The 11,685-nt window shown below is 50.1% G+C and overlaps 5 protein-coding genes across 5 annotated transcripts; 1 reads left to right on the plus strand and 4 right to left on the minus strand.

Moving 5' to 3' along the window:
• Positions 1 to 19: 19 nt before the first annotated feature.
• On the minus strand, positions 20 to 1,788 carry CC77DRAFT_79378 (hypothetical protein). Its single transcript, XM_018533210.1, has one exon. The coding sequence runs from the start codon at positions 1,623 to 1,625 to the stop codon at positions 252 to 254; it is 1,374 nt and encodes a 457-aa protein (XP_018386167.1). The 5' UTR covers positions 1,626 to 1,788; the 3' UTR covers positions 20 to 251.
• Positions 1,789 to 4,126: 2,338 nt separating this feature from the next.
• CC77DRAFT_988940 (fungal trichothecene efflux pump) lies at positions 4,127 to 6,488 on the minus strand. The gene is made up of 3 exons (XM_018536280.1): positions 5,571 to 6,488; positions 4,812 to 5,519; positions 4,127 to 4,759 (listed from the first exon to the last, which is right to left on the minus strand). The coding sequence occupies exons 1-3, from the start codon at positions 6,241 to 6,243 to the stop codon at positions 4,287 to 4,289; spliced, it is 1,854 nt and encodes a 617-aa protein (XP_018386168.1). The 5' UTR covers positions 6,244 to 6,488; the 3' UTR covers positions 4,127 to 4,286.
• Positions 6,489 to 7,075: 587 nt separating this feature from the next.
• On the minus strand, positions 7,076 to 7,967 carry CC77DRAFT_935405 (hypothetical protein; the record flags this gene model as incomplete). Its single annotated transcript, XM_018534442.1, has 2 exons — positions 7,076 to 7,634; positions 7,684 to 7,967. 2 exons carry the CDS (start codon positions 7,965 to 7,967, stop codon positions 7,076 to 7,078), a joined length of 843 nt encoding a protein of 280 aa, XP_018386169.1.
• A 1,093-nt stretch (positions 7,968 to 9,060) lies between these two features.
• On the minus strand, positions 9,061 to 10,296 carry CC77DRAFT_1020408 (NAD(P)-binding protein). Its single transcript, XM_018525041.1, has 4 exons — positions 9,937 to 10,296; positions 9,643 to 9,872; positions 9,477 to 9,578; positions 9,061 to 9,425 (listed from the first exon to the last, which is right to left on the minus strand). The coding sequence occupies exons 1-4, from the start codon at positions 10,197 to 10,199 to the stop codon at positions 9,226 to 9,228; spliced, it is 795 nt and encodes a 264-aa protein (XP_018386170.1). The 5' UTR covers positions 10,200 to 10,296; the 3' UTR covers positions 9,061 to 9,225.
• A 272-nt stretch (positions 10,297 to 10,568) lies between these two features.
• On the plus strand, positions 10,569 to 11,478 carry CC77DRAFT_1061325 (NAD(P)-binding protein; the record flags this gene model as incomplete). Its single annotated transcript, XM_018528418.1, has 2 exons — positions 10,569 to 10,620; positions 10,682 to 11,478. 2 exons carry the CDS (start codon positions 10,569 to 10,571, stop codon positions 11,476 to 11,478), a joined length of 849 nt encoding a protein of 282 aa, XP_018386171.1.
• Between the last annotated feature and the right edge of the window lie 207 nt (positions 11,479 to 11,685).

The following is an 11,685-nucleotide window of genomic DNA, read 5'->3' on the forward strand; positions in this document are numbered from 1 at the left end:
ATATTGGCGGGAAGAGCTGTTGTATAATCATCATGCAATACTCGTCATTGGACAAATGCAATTGATGAATTTCATTGCTTACCGCTAATGAACGCTTGAACGCAAAAGAAAGGAAACGTACACATTGCTAGTTGATAGCACTGATGAGTATTCTCGATGCCGAATGCCAGTTGTAGCAAGTCAACATATTACGTTTGACTGTGGCCGTGACTAGTCATGCCTAGTGATGTAAGCAGGCCAACTATAAACACTTACTTTTGCTTGGCGATACTCTGTAGTCGATCCTGAAGCGACTTGGTGGCGTTGTTGATAATAGTCAGTCGCTGTTCGTTGATGTCTGTGCCAGCAGGTACGCGGGGCCTGAGTTCTGGATGCGCCAGTACCTCCTCAACTGATGCAGTCAATCTGTCCCTCTTCTCTCGTGCCGTATCACGATCTAGTACGGCTTGTTCGGCCGCATTCTTGAAAAGCTCCAGGGCATGCTCTCCTGCTGTACCGGCCGACATCATGTCCTGATAATCTATCAGTGCTCTTCTAGCATGTATCTCCGCCTGGGCTGCAAGAAGAGTGGCATCATTCACATCCTTGAAGAGTTTCTCTTCGGCTCTCACTAGGTCTTGAACGACTGATGCAACTTCCGTGTTCCGTTTGGTAAATGCCCTCTTTTGTTCTTCTGCCGTGCCTTTCGGTCGATCCGGGTCGTCGTTATCGTCCAAGTCTGGCTTGTCAAAAGTTGACTGTTCGTAGTCATTTTGACCTGTCATCTCCCAGAGAACTGGGCCAAGATCGATGTCTTGTTCTATAGAATCGGCACTACGAGGTGAGTCAGGCCTTGTGACAGCGTTCCTATCTGGAGGAGAGATTGATGGCGTAGCTCCATTACTTGACGCTAAGTTGACACGGCTCATACTTTCGCAAAGTTCGAGTACCCTTCGTGTATCTGATCTGTGAAGGTATCCTCTGAATCGAATGTTTGAGGACCAATATAATGACGTTCGGTAAGAGAGATCCAAGAACGACCAACGATCCAGAACGCCCTGTGCAAGCTCCACGGGAGCATTCAGGGACAAAAACTCAGGGTCTTCATCGGTAAGTCTGTCACGATCAAAATGTTCTCCTGCTTTACGAAAGCCAACTCGACAAAGTCGCTCCGTTTCGCTGAGGCCCTGCAATCCCTTTGAACCGCGTGATCCGATTGGAGCGAATACCCCATGCTTGGGATGTTTCTCCAGCAGAATGTGGAAACGATCTTTAGACACTGCCTTGCCAAACATCGTGGCTGTGATACTGTCATCTCCAACTCTGCTGTTAGGATCAGTAGTCGGTTCATGGACGCTTGCGAGTACTAAATCGCCTGGCCTGAATTCAGATATCTGCTGTTCTGTTAGTATGCGCTCTTGCCTGATGTTTGAAGCTTTGACAAGATAAACCGCTTCGGTCTGTTCGTCAGGATATTGATCGATGATCAGACCGTCCCAACCAACTGGCAGCGCTAGCTCTAGGCGTCTGTCCAATTCCTCATCGCTTCTTGTGAGTCTCGAATACCTTGCGCTTCGGCGCCTTGGAAGCGGTCTGGTAACACCTGAGGGTCCCCGTGGATGTACTCTATCGATATGGCTTCGCATTGTCAATCTAATGGAGACAGCTGCCTGAATGTGCGAAGGAACCAAGATCGAAGCACCCTGGTTTAGTTCAGGACTACAGAGATTGTAGTATGCCTGTGGTAAGATTTGATGTGAACCATGGGAATATTCTTGTGGTGATCTTTGATAGTGCCTTTACGTTCTTAAACAAAAGCATAGTTAGTCAACATTGAGAGTGGAAGCGGAATGATCTTACCGTCGCTGGTGACAGAGTGGTATTCTTCACAACGTCCGCCGAACGATCGATCGCCCTACTCGGAGACACGGATGCCAGCAGATCGGTGCAAGGTACAACGTAGACGTTGTTACTCACATGTTTTGAGTGACCGGTAGCTATCTTCAGAGTATTAATGAGATGATAACCACTCGACTGTACTTCATCGAGGAATAATAGCTCACGCACTAGAGAGATGATGAAGAACAATGCGCAGACAATGCGAACGGGTGCTTTGTTCCTTTTGGACCATACATTTACCGAGCACCAACCCTTCCTGAGCCTTCGATACAAATACTACAGTATGACTAACATGAATGGCTATAGTCAGCGAGACGCCCAACACGCAGCTAGTAAGATCGAGAGTAACCGAAAACGAGAACTCACAGTGGATGATGCGGAAACCGTCAGTGGAAGAGAAGCAGGGGAAGAAAGACAAAATAAACGCGCCAAATTCGACAATGATATTCAGCAAGAGCTACCAGCTATCGAACATGACAACAAAGAAAGTAAATCTTCAACCGATAAAAAATTGTTGTGTCCGAGCGAAGGAGTAGAGATGGACAAGGGTCCAGAAACTACGAGTGATCCCAAAGACACGAGCAAGGACGGTCACGCAAGTCTGAGTTCTCCCTTAATTAGAATAGAGGATAAAGATACTGGAAGCCAGGCAAGTGTCGAGCAGCTCTACGCTAATGGAACTTCCGAAATGTTCCTGTTGAAAAAGGTTGGCTCTAAGCCGCCAATAATGATGATGAAAGTTTCGTATGTGCTAGCCCAGATGATTGAAAAACAGGTGTCAGCTGGGCGGGCATATCGACGCGCAAAAGACGCACCATTGCGGGAAATGGATGAGGCACTGAGGCAAAACAAGATCTTTGGAGAACATCTTCTTGAACGCATGCGAGGTATGGTGAAGCTCAAGGGAGACCGAAAACCGACCCCTGAGGAGAACAAGGTCGTCCAGCGCATGCAGCAGGAGGCGAACCAGCTAGATAAAGCAAAAAGGACGTTCAAAGAGGAGAAAGCAAGGTTGGAACAAGTTGCCGAACTTGCTCGTCAAGCCTGGGAAGATGCTACGTTATCAGTGGAGAATATCCTCCAGGATGTTTTTGTGCAATGCGGACTGATAGGCGAGCTCTTGTCTGGAAAGGACCAGCGTGATAGCAGAGGCGCCCTTGAAGGACGACTAGAGAACATCCGGGCCTACATCAAATTAGAGGAGAAGAAAGCACGTCGGGAGCTGCGTGAAGCTCAAAGACGGCACGAGCAGCATCGCGACACCTTCCGACGAGGACTCGCGGCATATGTTGCTGGTGTTGTCGATCGACCAGATGCATCAAAGCATCTTTTGGAGGAAGAGTTCAGCCGTGATCATGTTCGGACTTGTTATGAGCTTGCCGGACTAGTGAAACGCGCAGAAGCAACACATGAGGCTCAGTTGGCAGCAGCAGCAGAGGCGCATGTCTCCATCGTCGGTTCAGATGATAACATGAGTCTAAACATGCCATACGACCTTAAGGAGTATGCAACAGTCAAGATAAAGAGCCTTGATCACGATGCCGTAGAGGCTTGGAAAAAAGGCATCGATGCTAATGCTAAGCCCAACTTGAAGCCTGCAGGATATGTGCTGCACATGGCAGAAAAATGGCAGCGGGCGCTGGACGCCGATGACGATGTTTCGAGCTCGACGGACGAGTCGGTGTGGAATGATGGCATTGAGGATTGTCGAGTCCCATCAACAGTATACGAGTCTATAGCACAGCCGGTGTCGCAAAAGTCGGAGAAAGCGGAGCAGTGGCTCAGCGTCAGCGAACGCGCGGTAGGGGATAGACGGCGGCGGATCGAGACTCGGATGCAAGAGATAAGACCCGTCGAACCGTGACTATCATATTGTTAGTGACCAGAATACAAACGTGTATGTTTTAGCAATTTAGTTTCGCGTTCAGAGCAACAGTGTTGACGCGGAACAAGCGCGTCGTGAACGACTTGAATGACGACATGCCAAGGCTCGATGATATGCGATTAGTGCTTCGGCGGGTATCGTCCCAGGAAATGAACGCCAAACGTCCCTTCCGCTTTCAACCTAGTTGTCATCACGCTCTCTTTGGGCCACTCTGCTCTCGAATCCGGAATATACTCTTTCAGCGTAAGTGATACCTCTGCGTTGGTCCCACACGTTCCTGCCATGTATCGCGTAAATAGAATCACAAGTTCTGCAGGACGAAAGAGGGACTTCTTTTACGGCATGTTCAAGGCTACGGCCTTTCCGCATCTGAAAAGTACTTTAGTGTGTATTTTAACCGGAGCAAAGACAGTATATTCTCCCATGGAGCGCCCAAACCTGAAGAGGGTAAGCCCTACAACGCGTAAAGTTATTCGTACTAAAGGTTAATTCCAAGCCTGGTCTTCTACAGAAAGCAACGATCTCAACCTGTCATCTTGCCCTCAATAGCACCGTTCTGGACTTCATCGACTTCTCGCGTGGTTACCTCCAATGGGTCAGTACTCGTGTCTCTCTTTTGGTATAGCTGCCTTGACACGTGGCCGGTCAAATACTCATCAAAGTCTCGCATACATAGCGATGCAATGATTGCCAGCCCTCCAATAGCTACAGCAAAGTAGTACACATAGGCGTATGACTTGGAGTAGGCGTCGCTAACAGCTACGTTGGTGGTGTGAAGCAGCTCCGGTGTCATGCCATCGATCTCGAGAAGAGCTGTTTGATTGGCGGTAGCTGCAGCCGTCATAAGTGCGCTCAAGGAGCTTGCAGGTAGCCCATCCGCTAGAACACGTTGCGGTACTATCGATGTGAGATAGCCTGGCACCTTGTTCGTATACACTGCGATAAAGGCAGCGGTGAAGATGGAACCGAAAATGGTACGGGATGCTGAGATGACAGCTGAGCACTCTTAGCAAGCATCGCACATCTCACATGGAAAGGGTAAACTTACAAAAAGCCACTCCGAGATCTTGGTCGGAGACTACATACTGTACGACGATTGCTGCTATGACTTCACCCCACCCGATAGTCCAGCCTGCAAGAAACGAGAAAGCGATTGCGCGAGCTTTTTCCTCAACTGTGATGCTGGCCATCGCACCAAGAAAAGCGGTCATCCAGATCGAGGAAATCAGGATCTGGTACCTGATGTGACCGATCCATGACATGAGTGGCCCGAGAATAACTATACCCCCCCAAAGTCCGAATGCAGCTGTCGTTGAAAGCCAAGCGGTCTCCTCCCACGAGCTCACAGTCGAGCCGAAGATATAGACAACCTGTTGCGGCCACATAACAAAGAGCGCGATGTTGATGATGCCGTAAGTTGCTGAGATAACCCCCAAACAGGTAAAGCCACGCATGTCGCGGAAGAAATACATAGGAATGATCGGTTGTGCTGGCGGCAAGAAGACTTCGTAAAGGATGAATGCGACGATGGCTGCAGCACCCGAGAGTAATAGACCGAGAATTCTTGGAGAGGACCAAGGTTGCGCCGGACCGCCCCACGATATACTGAGCAGGAAGAGAGCTAAGCCAGCGACAAGGAGACCGACGCCTGTCCAGTCAACCTTCTTAAGCTCTGCGAGTTTGCTGGATCTTTTCCCGTGGAGCTGGGTATAAGAAGGTGGGTGGTAAAAGAAGAACCATAAGATAGCGCCAGGCACTACGCATTGTCATTGGTATGTCAAAATCAGGCATTTTCGAGATGACTTACCCATCATCATGATATATACGTAAAAGATCCACCTCCAGCTAGCCACCTGGACCAGCCGCAGGCCAATGTACGCCCCAAATCCCGTTGCAATGACATTAGGCACGACAACCAGAGCAGTGCCGATATACTTGTGTTTGTTGCTGACTAGCTCACCAGCTAGAAGTGGATAAGCCGCTGGTACTCCAGAGGCAATACCCATGATGACCTCTGCTCCGATCAACGTCTCAATAGACTGTGCTGTTGCTGCAACTATGCCGCCAACGATCGCAAGCACACAGGAACCCAAGGCAAAGTTGCGACGGCCAAAGCGATCACTGAGCCGACCGAATAGCAGAAGCGAGATGGGTTGCGACACAGTCCATACTGTGTTTACAAGGGCGATATTGGCGCTGGGTCCGATATCTGCGTTGACAGAAGACACAGCCGCAGCTAGGGCTTGAAACTGGAAGTACGTCGCAACAACGACGATGCCCGTTCCCATGAATGACCCTACAATTCTTGGACTGGAGAAATAGCCGTTTTTGAGCTTGGTAACATCGGTTGAAAGTGCTTTAGAACGTAGCTTGTCTGCCTCTTCGGAGTCGAGGGAGGTAAGAGGATTGTTAGTCTCTGGGATGACCTTCTCAGAGACGATGTCTGGTGGTGGACTGTTGTCGCTTCCTACACTGGGCATTGTGTTTGATGAGGCCGATTTGCGGAAACCTGGAAAGGATATGCGAAAAACAGAAACGAGGATACAAGTCAATATCGGTGTACTAGGGGGGATATATTAGCCAAAGACAAGATGGCATCTTGATTCATGCAAAGAGATATGCATATCTGGAGATACGACCGACCCCTTTGTCATGCCTTAGATCAGCTTCAGACTCGCCACTTCGTGACTGGATGCAGTAGCGTATGCACGGTATCCAGACAGACCTCGAGGTACGTTAATCCGCAAGGGTAGTGACTAACATATACCCGCCAATCAATGAACATATTCGGCCTCGACTGTGGAGGTCGTAAGTCGCGGAAAGGCGCAAGGCCACCTGATGTGAGCCTCAGCACACTGATGAAGGGTTGACGGTGGGGGTATCCGTCCAATGATCAGTGATGACGAATGTTCGCAAGGGCTACAATACCTGCGGCGGACAAGGGTGCGATGCACATCGCTACACCACTGCTGAGCGTCGGTACTAACCACAAGAATGGCTAATTAGCTATGCGTTGACGACAGGGGTCCTGTTGCATCCCAAGCCACAGGTCCCCAATCATCACAGGTACATGCGCAAGACCCAAGAAGCCAGGCTTAGGAGGGATAGAATGCGGAAGTTCGGGCACAGATGCAGACCTGGAGCAGGTTCACTCCACACATACTCTCAGTAGGAGGCGCTCAACCATAATAGCTTGTTACCATATTCACGCAGCCTAATATTAATCACCATGACGATAAATTCCCCGAGCCCCTTCTTTGTACCAATAGATCAACCGTTAACTCTCAGTTCTTCAACCATCACTCAAGTTCTTCATGAGCCTTTCCCACTCTCGTAGCTGACCTCATACTCATGATCAACCTGAATACTGTGTGCATTTGGTCGTCCATCTGTGCTCATAATGTTTCTTGTGGACCTGTCATCTTCTCCCAGGGATGAATTACCGTCCAAGTCTTCTTCGCCTCTACTTGTTGCACCGTTTCCTTTCATGACACTCAGCCTTTTTGATAGTGTCGCGGACTTTCTATTGCGGACACCCTCTTCGAGCTCCATATATCGGTCGCCGGACGCTTGATCGCCGGTGCGCTTCTTGCTGCCGCTGCGCAAGGCGGAACCGATGTCGAGCACCTTTTCGAGGAGCGGGCGCAAAGCCGAAAGGTTAGCAAGAACTACTCCAAGACCTAGCTCTGCATGTGCCCAGGCCGCTACTGGCATAGCGTAGTAGAGAAAGTCCGTTGTCGCACTAAGGTTGACAGTCACGGTGAGACGAACGATGGCCGCAGTCGACGCGAATATACCGAGGCCGAGGAGCGCGATGATGGATATCTTGACCCGGAAGTCGATCTGGACATTCCAGAGTAGTGGGATAGGACTGTGATATGATAAGTCAACGAAGCTCATCGAGTTGCGAACAAACTTACATGATGGCGCAGAACCAATCTGAGAAGATGGAAACCGCCGAGAGAGCAAAACTAAACCCAGTGATGTTGCTTTGAGCTTTACAAGAGCCACCTTCCACCGCTCTCCAATTCATCGCGATAGGTGTGCAATGAAAGAACTCATATATAGTCGTTGAAGCCATGACGGCAGCGACTGCGGCCATGATGGCATATATCGACCATTCATATGCCTTCTTGCCATTGGCTATGCGCAGCAAAGTAAAGCAGATAGCCCATTTCACTGGAATGGCAGCTAGACAGAACATGGTCTGCATGATGAACCACCACTGTCAGATATCAGCGTAGCAACTAAGAAGATCTTTCATCTTACGTACGAACATTGCGGTTTGTTTCTCATCTGCAGTAAGCTCGTTGTCCCTTTTCCCACCTCCTGTGAAAGCGATCCCTAGCATGCCCATGGTTGACACGATGAAGAGTGGCTGTGGAACGTGAGTACTCGTAATAGATCATTATGATAACTATTCTCTCACAATTGCTACCACCATAGACCAGTCATCTGGCCCCCATGCTTTTCGCGAAAGCCGGACATGGAAACGAAGAGCCCAAGTTAGGACATCGAATGGTAAGAGAACGAGGACGGCTAATGCCAACTGGGGAGACGTAGGACCGGACATAGCTCTTTGTGAATTCTCGTGCCCTTCTCCATGGCCACTTTATGTCTGCGGTGCAACTAGACACCTGTGCCTGAAAACGCCCCCTTCCATGGATCCCTTGACATATGGCGCCCTCAGTGATCCCCAATGATGAAATCTTTCTTGAGATTTACACACACCTTCCTCGCAAACTGAGACGAGATGGCACGTTCCAACGTTGGGTATCTCTCTTGCTGAAGCAACGACCCAGTCGCGGTCATTTTCACTCCCCAAAGCAGTACCTCGCAGGATTATCCTAGACGTTCGAGGGCTCTGCGCTGCTAAGCACGCTCGCTTAGGCCACCGATTATGATGTGACAAGGTCGCGTAATCGAGGCTGGCGATGAAGCGTGAATCTCGTACGTGACATGCGAGGATGCGGCATGGTAATGATACTTTCGAGTTCAGGCGCATATTTTGCCCCCACGTTACTCTGCCGATCTCATGGTGAGGCTTCTAAGCGACAACCAGTATTACCACTACCATACGAGCCACAACCGGCGGTACAGGGTCTTGAGTAGACTCATAGGGAACCGGATCGGGGAGAGGGGAGAAAAGTCGTCACAGTGAGGAAGGCTTGGGGGAACGGGGGGAACCCACCCGGATACCCGCCGCGGGGAAGACGGGAGAGCGGACAAAACGGGGTGTGGCGCGTCATCCCTGAAAACTGCCCGCTCCCGGCACACTGCATACCATGCAAGCACAACCACAATCAGTATGGAGCTACATCAGTCGCGAAAGCTCAGATGTTCTAGACAGATTTTACTCGCAAAGCCGAACGGCAGTCCAGACCTTCCCAAGCACGGCACATGCGTTATGCCTCAACGACTCCGTCATGTTTGCAACGATCCTAATGCTACAGGAGAATGATTCACTGCGCGGTCAAGCCACCATCCACATTCAATACCTGCCCCGTAACCCATTGCGCATCATCGCTAGCAAGATACACCGCAGCCCTTGCATGATCGGTGGGGTGCCCAAAGCTGCCGCGAGGAATGGAGGCCTTGACGGCGTCCGCTGCGGCGGACAAGGCCCCACCAAGCGCATCATCAAGCATGGCGGTTTGAGAAACTGATAACGAGCGTCAGGGCGACCATTGCCACACCGAAAGAGTTGACTTACATCCAGGAGCGATGCAATTGGCTACAATGCCTCCTTTCGCGACGTCCAGTGCAATGGTTCTCGTCATAGCTGCAACGGCACCCTTAGACGCTGTATACCCAGCTGGAAAACGTAAGCCCAACGCTAAAAACAAATCACTCGCTAATTCCTGCGCGGGATGACTTACTAAGTCCCTGCATCCCGATATTGGAGACCATAGAAGCGAGGTTCACAATCCAGCCGCGCATACCGTTGGATTGTGGCTCTTGTACCTTGAATTGTCGAACGGCATACTTGCAACCGAGAAAAACGCCTCGTGTGTTGATGCGCATGTGAGCGTCGAACATGTCTTCGTCGACTTGGTCGATGGGTAATGGGTTGCTAGCCTCAGCGCAAATGCCTGCGTTGTTTACCACACTGTAAGTACTGATATCAGTTTACGTCCTCCGAATGGGTGGTTACGAGGCGAGTTTATACGTACATATCAAGCCTCCCATATGTCTTGACAGCTTTTGCGATGAGTGCTTCCCAGCTGGAGGCTACACTGACATCGGTCTCGACAAAGATGGCTTGCCCGCCTTCGCCGACAATCCATTCATGCGTAGAAGTAGTTTCGCCCTTTCCAATTGGCTTAAGATCAGCGCATACAAGCACTGCACCCTCAACGAAAAATTGATGGCAGATCTCTCTACCAATTCCCTGGGATGAGCCAGTGACTATGGCAACGCGATTGTTTAGCCGCATGACGGAAGACTGGATTGAACGACTTATCTGGAGAGTGTAAATTGCAAGTCGGGATGAGGATAATTTTCTGTGAAATGTTGAAACGTGAAAAGCTCGAACGAATCTGTGATTGACACTTGAGTTACATTTCCTTCCCCGCTAATCTGGCCAAGCCTGTGAACCCAGAGCTGGATCATACCCATGCTCTTCCGCATCCGCGGAGGATCAGAGTCCCTGAAAAGTGTTTGATATGCTGTATGCAGCATCCAGGGTAGTTCGCCACCAACTTGTTGGGTTTTATGCATGGTTTGCTGTCACTTGTGCATGCATATTAGAATTCAGAAGGTCGCGCTTAGACTAGCACATGTCAACTCAGCCACCACTTGCACCATGACAAGGCCTTTGGAAAACAAACTTGCGATAATCACTGGCGCATCACGGGGTACGTATCATCATTGTCCTCCGATAACTACTCAAGGACGGGGTTGACAAGCGTTGGAAAGGGTTTGGTGCTGCCTTAGCACATCATCTGGCATCCAAGGGAGCGAACATCGTCATCAACTACGCTTCAGAGTCATCCAGTGTGCTCGCGACTACTCTATCCCAAGAGATAGAACATCAGCATTCCGTCCGGGCATTACCAGTAAGGGTGGACATCACTACGCCTAACGGCCCAACCCAACTGATCGACGCGGTAAAATCAGCTTTCAGTAACGGCGATGGGTTTCGGATCGATATACTAGTAAATAACGCAGGCGTTGTCAATCCAGCGCCAATGGGTTCAGTCGTCTTGTCAGACTTCGAAGCAACCTTCGCATTAAACGCGCGCGCACCGTTATTTATTCTACAGGCTGCACTACCGTATCTGCCCCATGATAGATCAGGTCGTGTGATCAATGTCTCCAGCATAACGACTTCGATGGGCTTTTGGTGGCAATCTTGCTACGCTGGTACTAAAGGCGCTCTTGAAGCAATGACACGGGTATGGGCACGAGAGCTCGCCGAACGCTGTACAGTCAACTCCATCAATCCGGGTGCAATGGCTACTGGCATGTATACGGGTCTACCGAAGGAAATGTTGGAGAAGGTCTGGTCGCTCAACTACATGGCGCCACTGGCTGCGACGAGAGAAGGTATCGACTCGGAAGATACCATTGCTGCGGCGAAGGACATGGGTGGGAGGCCGGCGTATCTAGATGAGGTTGCAGGAGTTGTCGGCTTGCTGTGTATGCCTGAGGCTGGGTGGATCACGGGACAAGTGATCGGTACCAATGGTGGTGGTGTGATGACCAAAGGATAGACGCAATCGTTATAGCTTGGTAGCTAAGATTGCCCACGGCGAACACTCACGAGATGATAAACAGCTAGAGTGAGCTAATGTTTTCGATTATGTCACTCGATACCTACCTGTTGTGAGAATGATGCCATCTTGACATTAGAGTAGGAGATTGTGACCTACCTAGGTATGCACCCGAAAACGGGAAAGCGTCACGATGCGGTAGCTCCC

This window comes from Alternaria alternata (assembly GCF_001642055.1).
Source record: "Alternaria alternata strain SRC1lrK2f unplaced genomic scaffold CC77scaffold_10, whole genome shotgun sequence".
NCBI classification, from domain to species: domain Eukaryota; kingdom Fungi; phylum Ascomycota; class Dothideomycetes; order Pleosporales; family Pleosporaceae; genus Alternaria; species Alternaria alternata.

Excerpts from the sequence above, each read along its gene's own strand:
- CC77DRAFT_1020408 (XM_018525041.1), bottom strand. The coding sequence starts at position 10,199 with ATGCGGCTAAACAATCGCGTTGCCATAGTCACTGGCTCATCCCAGGGA. Across the intron at positions 9,873-9,936 it reads ACATATGGGAGGCTTGATAT|TGTGGTAAACAACGCAGGCA; the intron begins GTACGTATAAAC and ends CAGTACTTACAG. Across the intron at positions 9,579-9,642 it reads TATCGGGATGCAGGGACTTA|CTGGGTATACAGCGTCTAAG; the intron begins GTAAGTCATCCC and ends TACGTTTTCCAG.
- CC77DRAFT_79378 (XM_018533210.1), bottom strand. The coding sequence starts at position 1,625 with ATGCGAAGCCATATCGATAGAGTACATCCACGGGGACCCTCAGGTGTT.
- CC77DRAFT_988940 (XM_018536280.1), bottom strand. The coding sequence starts at position 6,243 with ATGCCCAGTGTAGGAAGCGACAACAGTCCACCACCAGACATCGTCTCT. Across the intron at positions 5,520-5,570 it reads CGTATATATCATGATGATGG|TGCCTGGCGCTATCTTATGG; the intron begins GTAAGTCATCTC and ends GACAATGCGTAG. Across the intron at positions 4,760-4,811 it reads AGATCTCGGAGTGGCTTTTT|CTGTCATCTCAGCATCCCGT; the intron begins GTAAGTTTACCC and ends AAGAGTGCTCAG.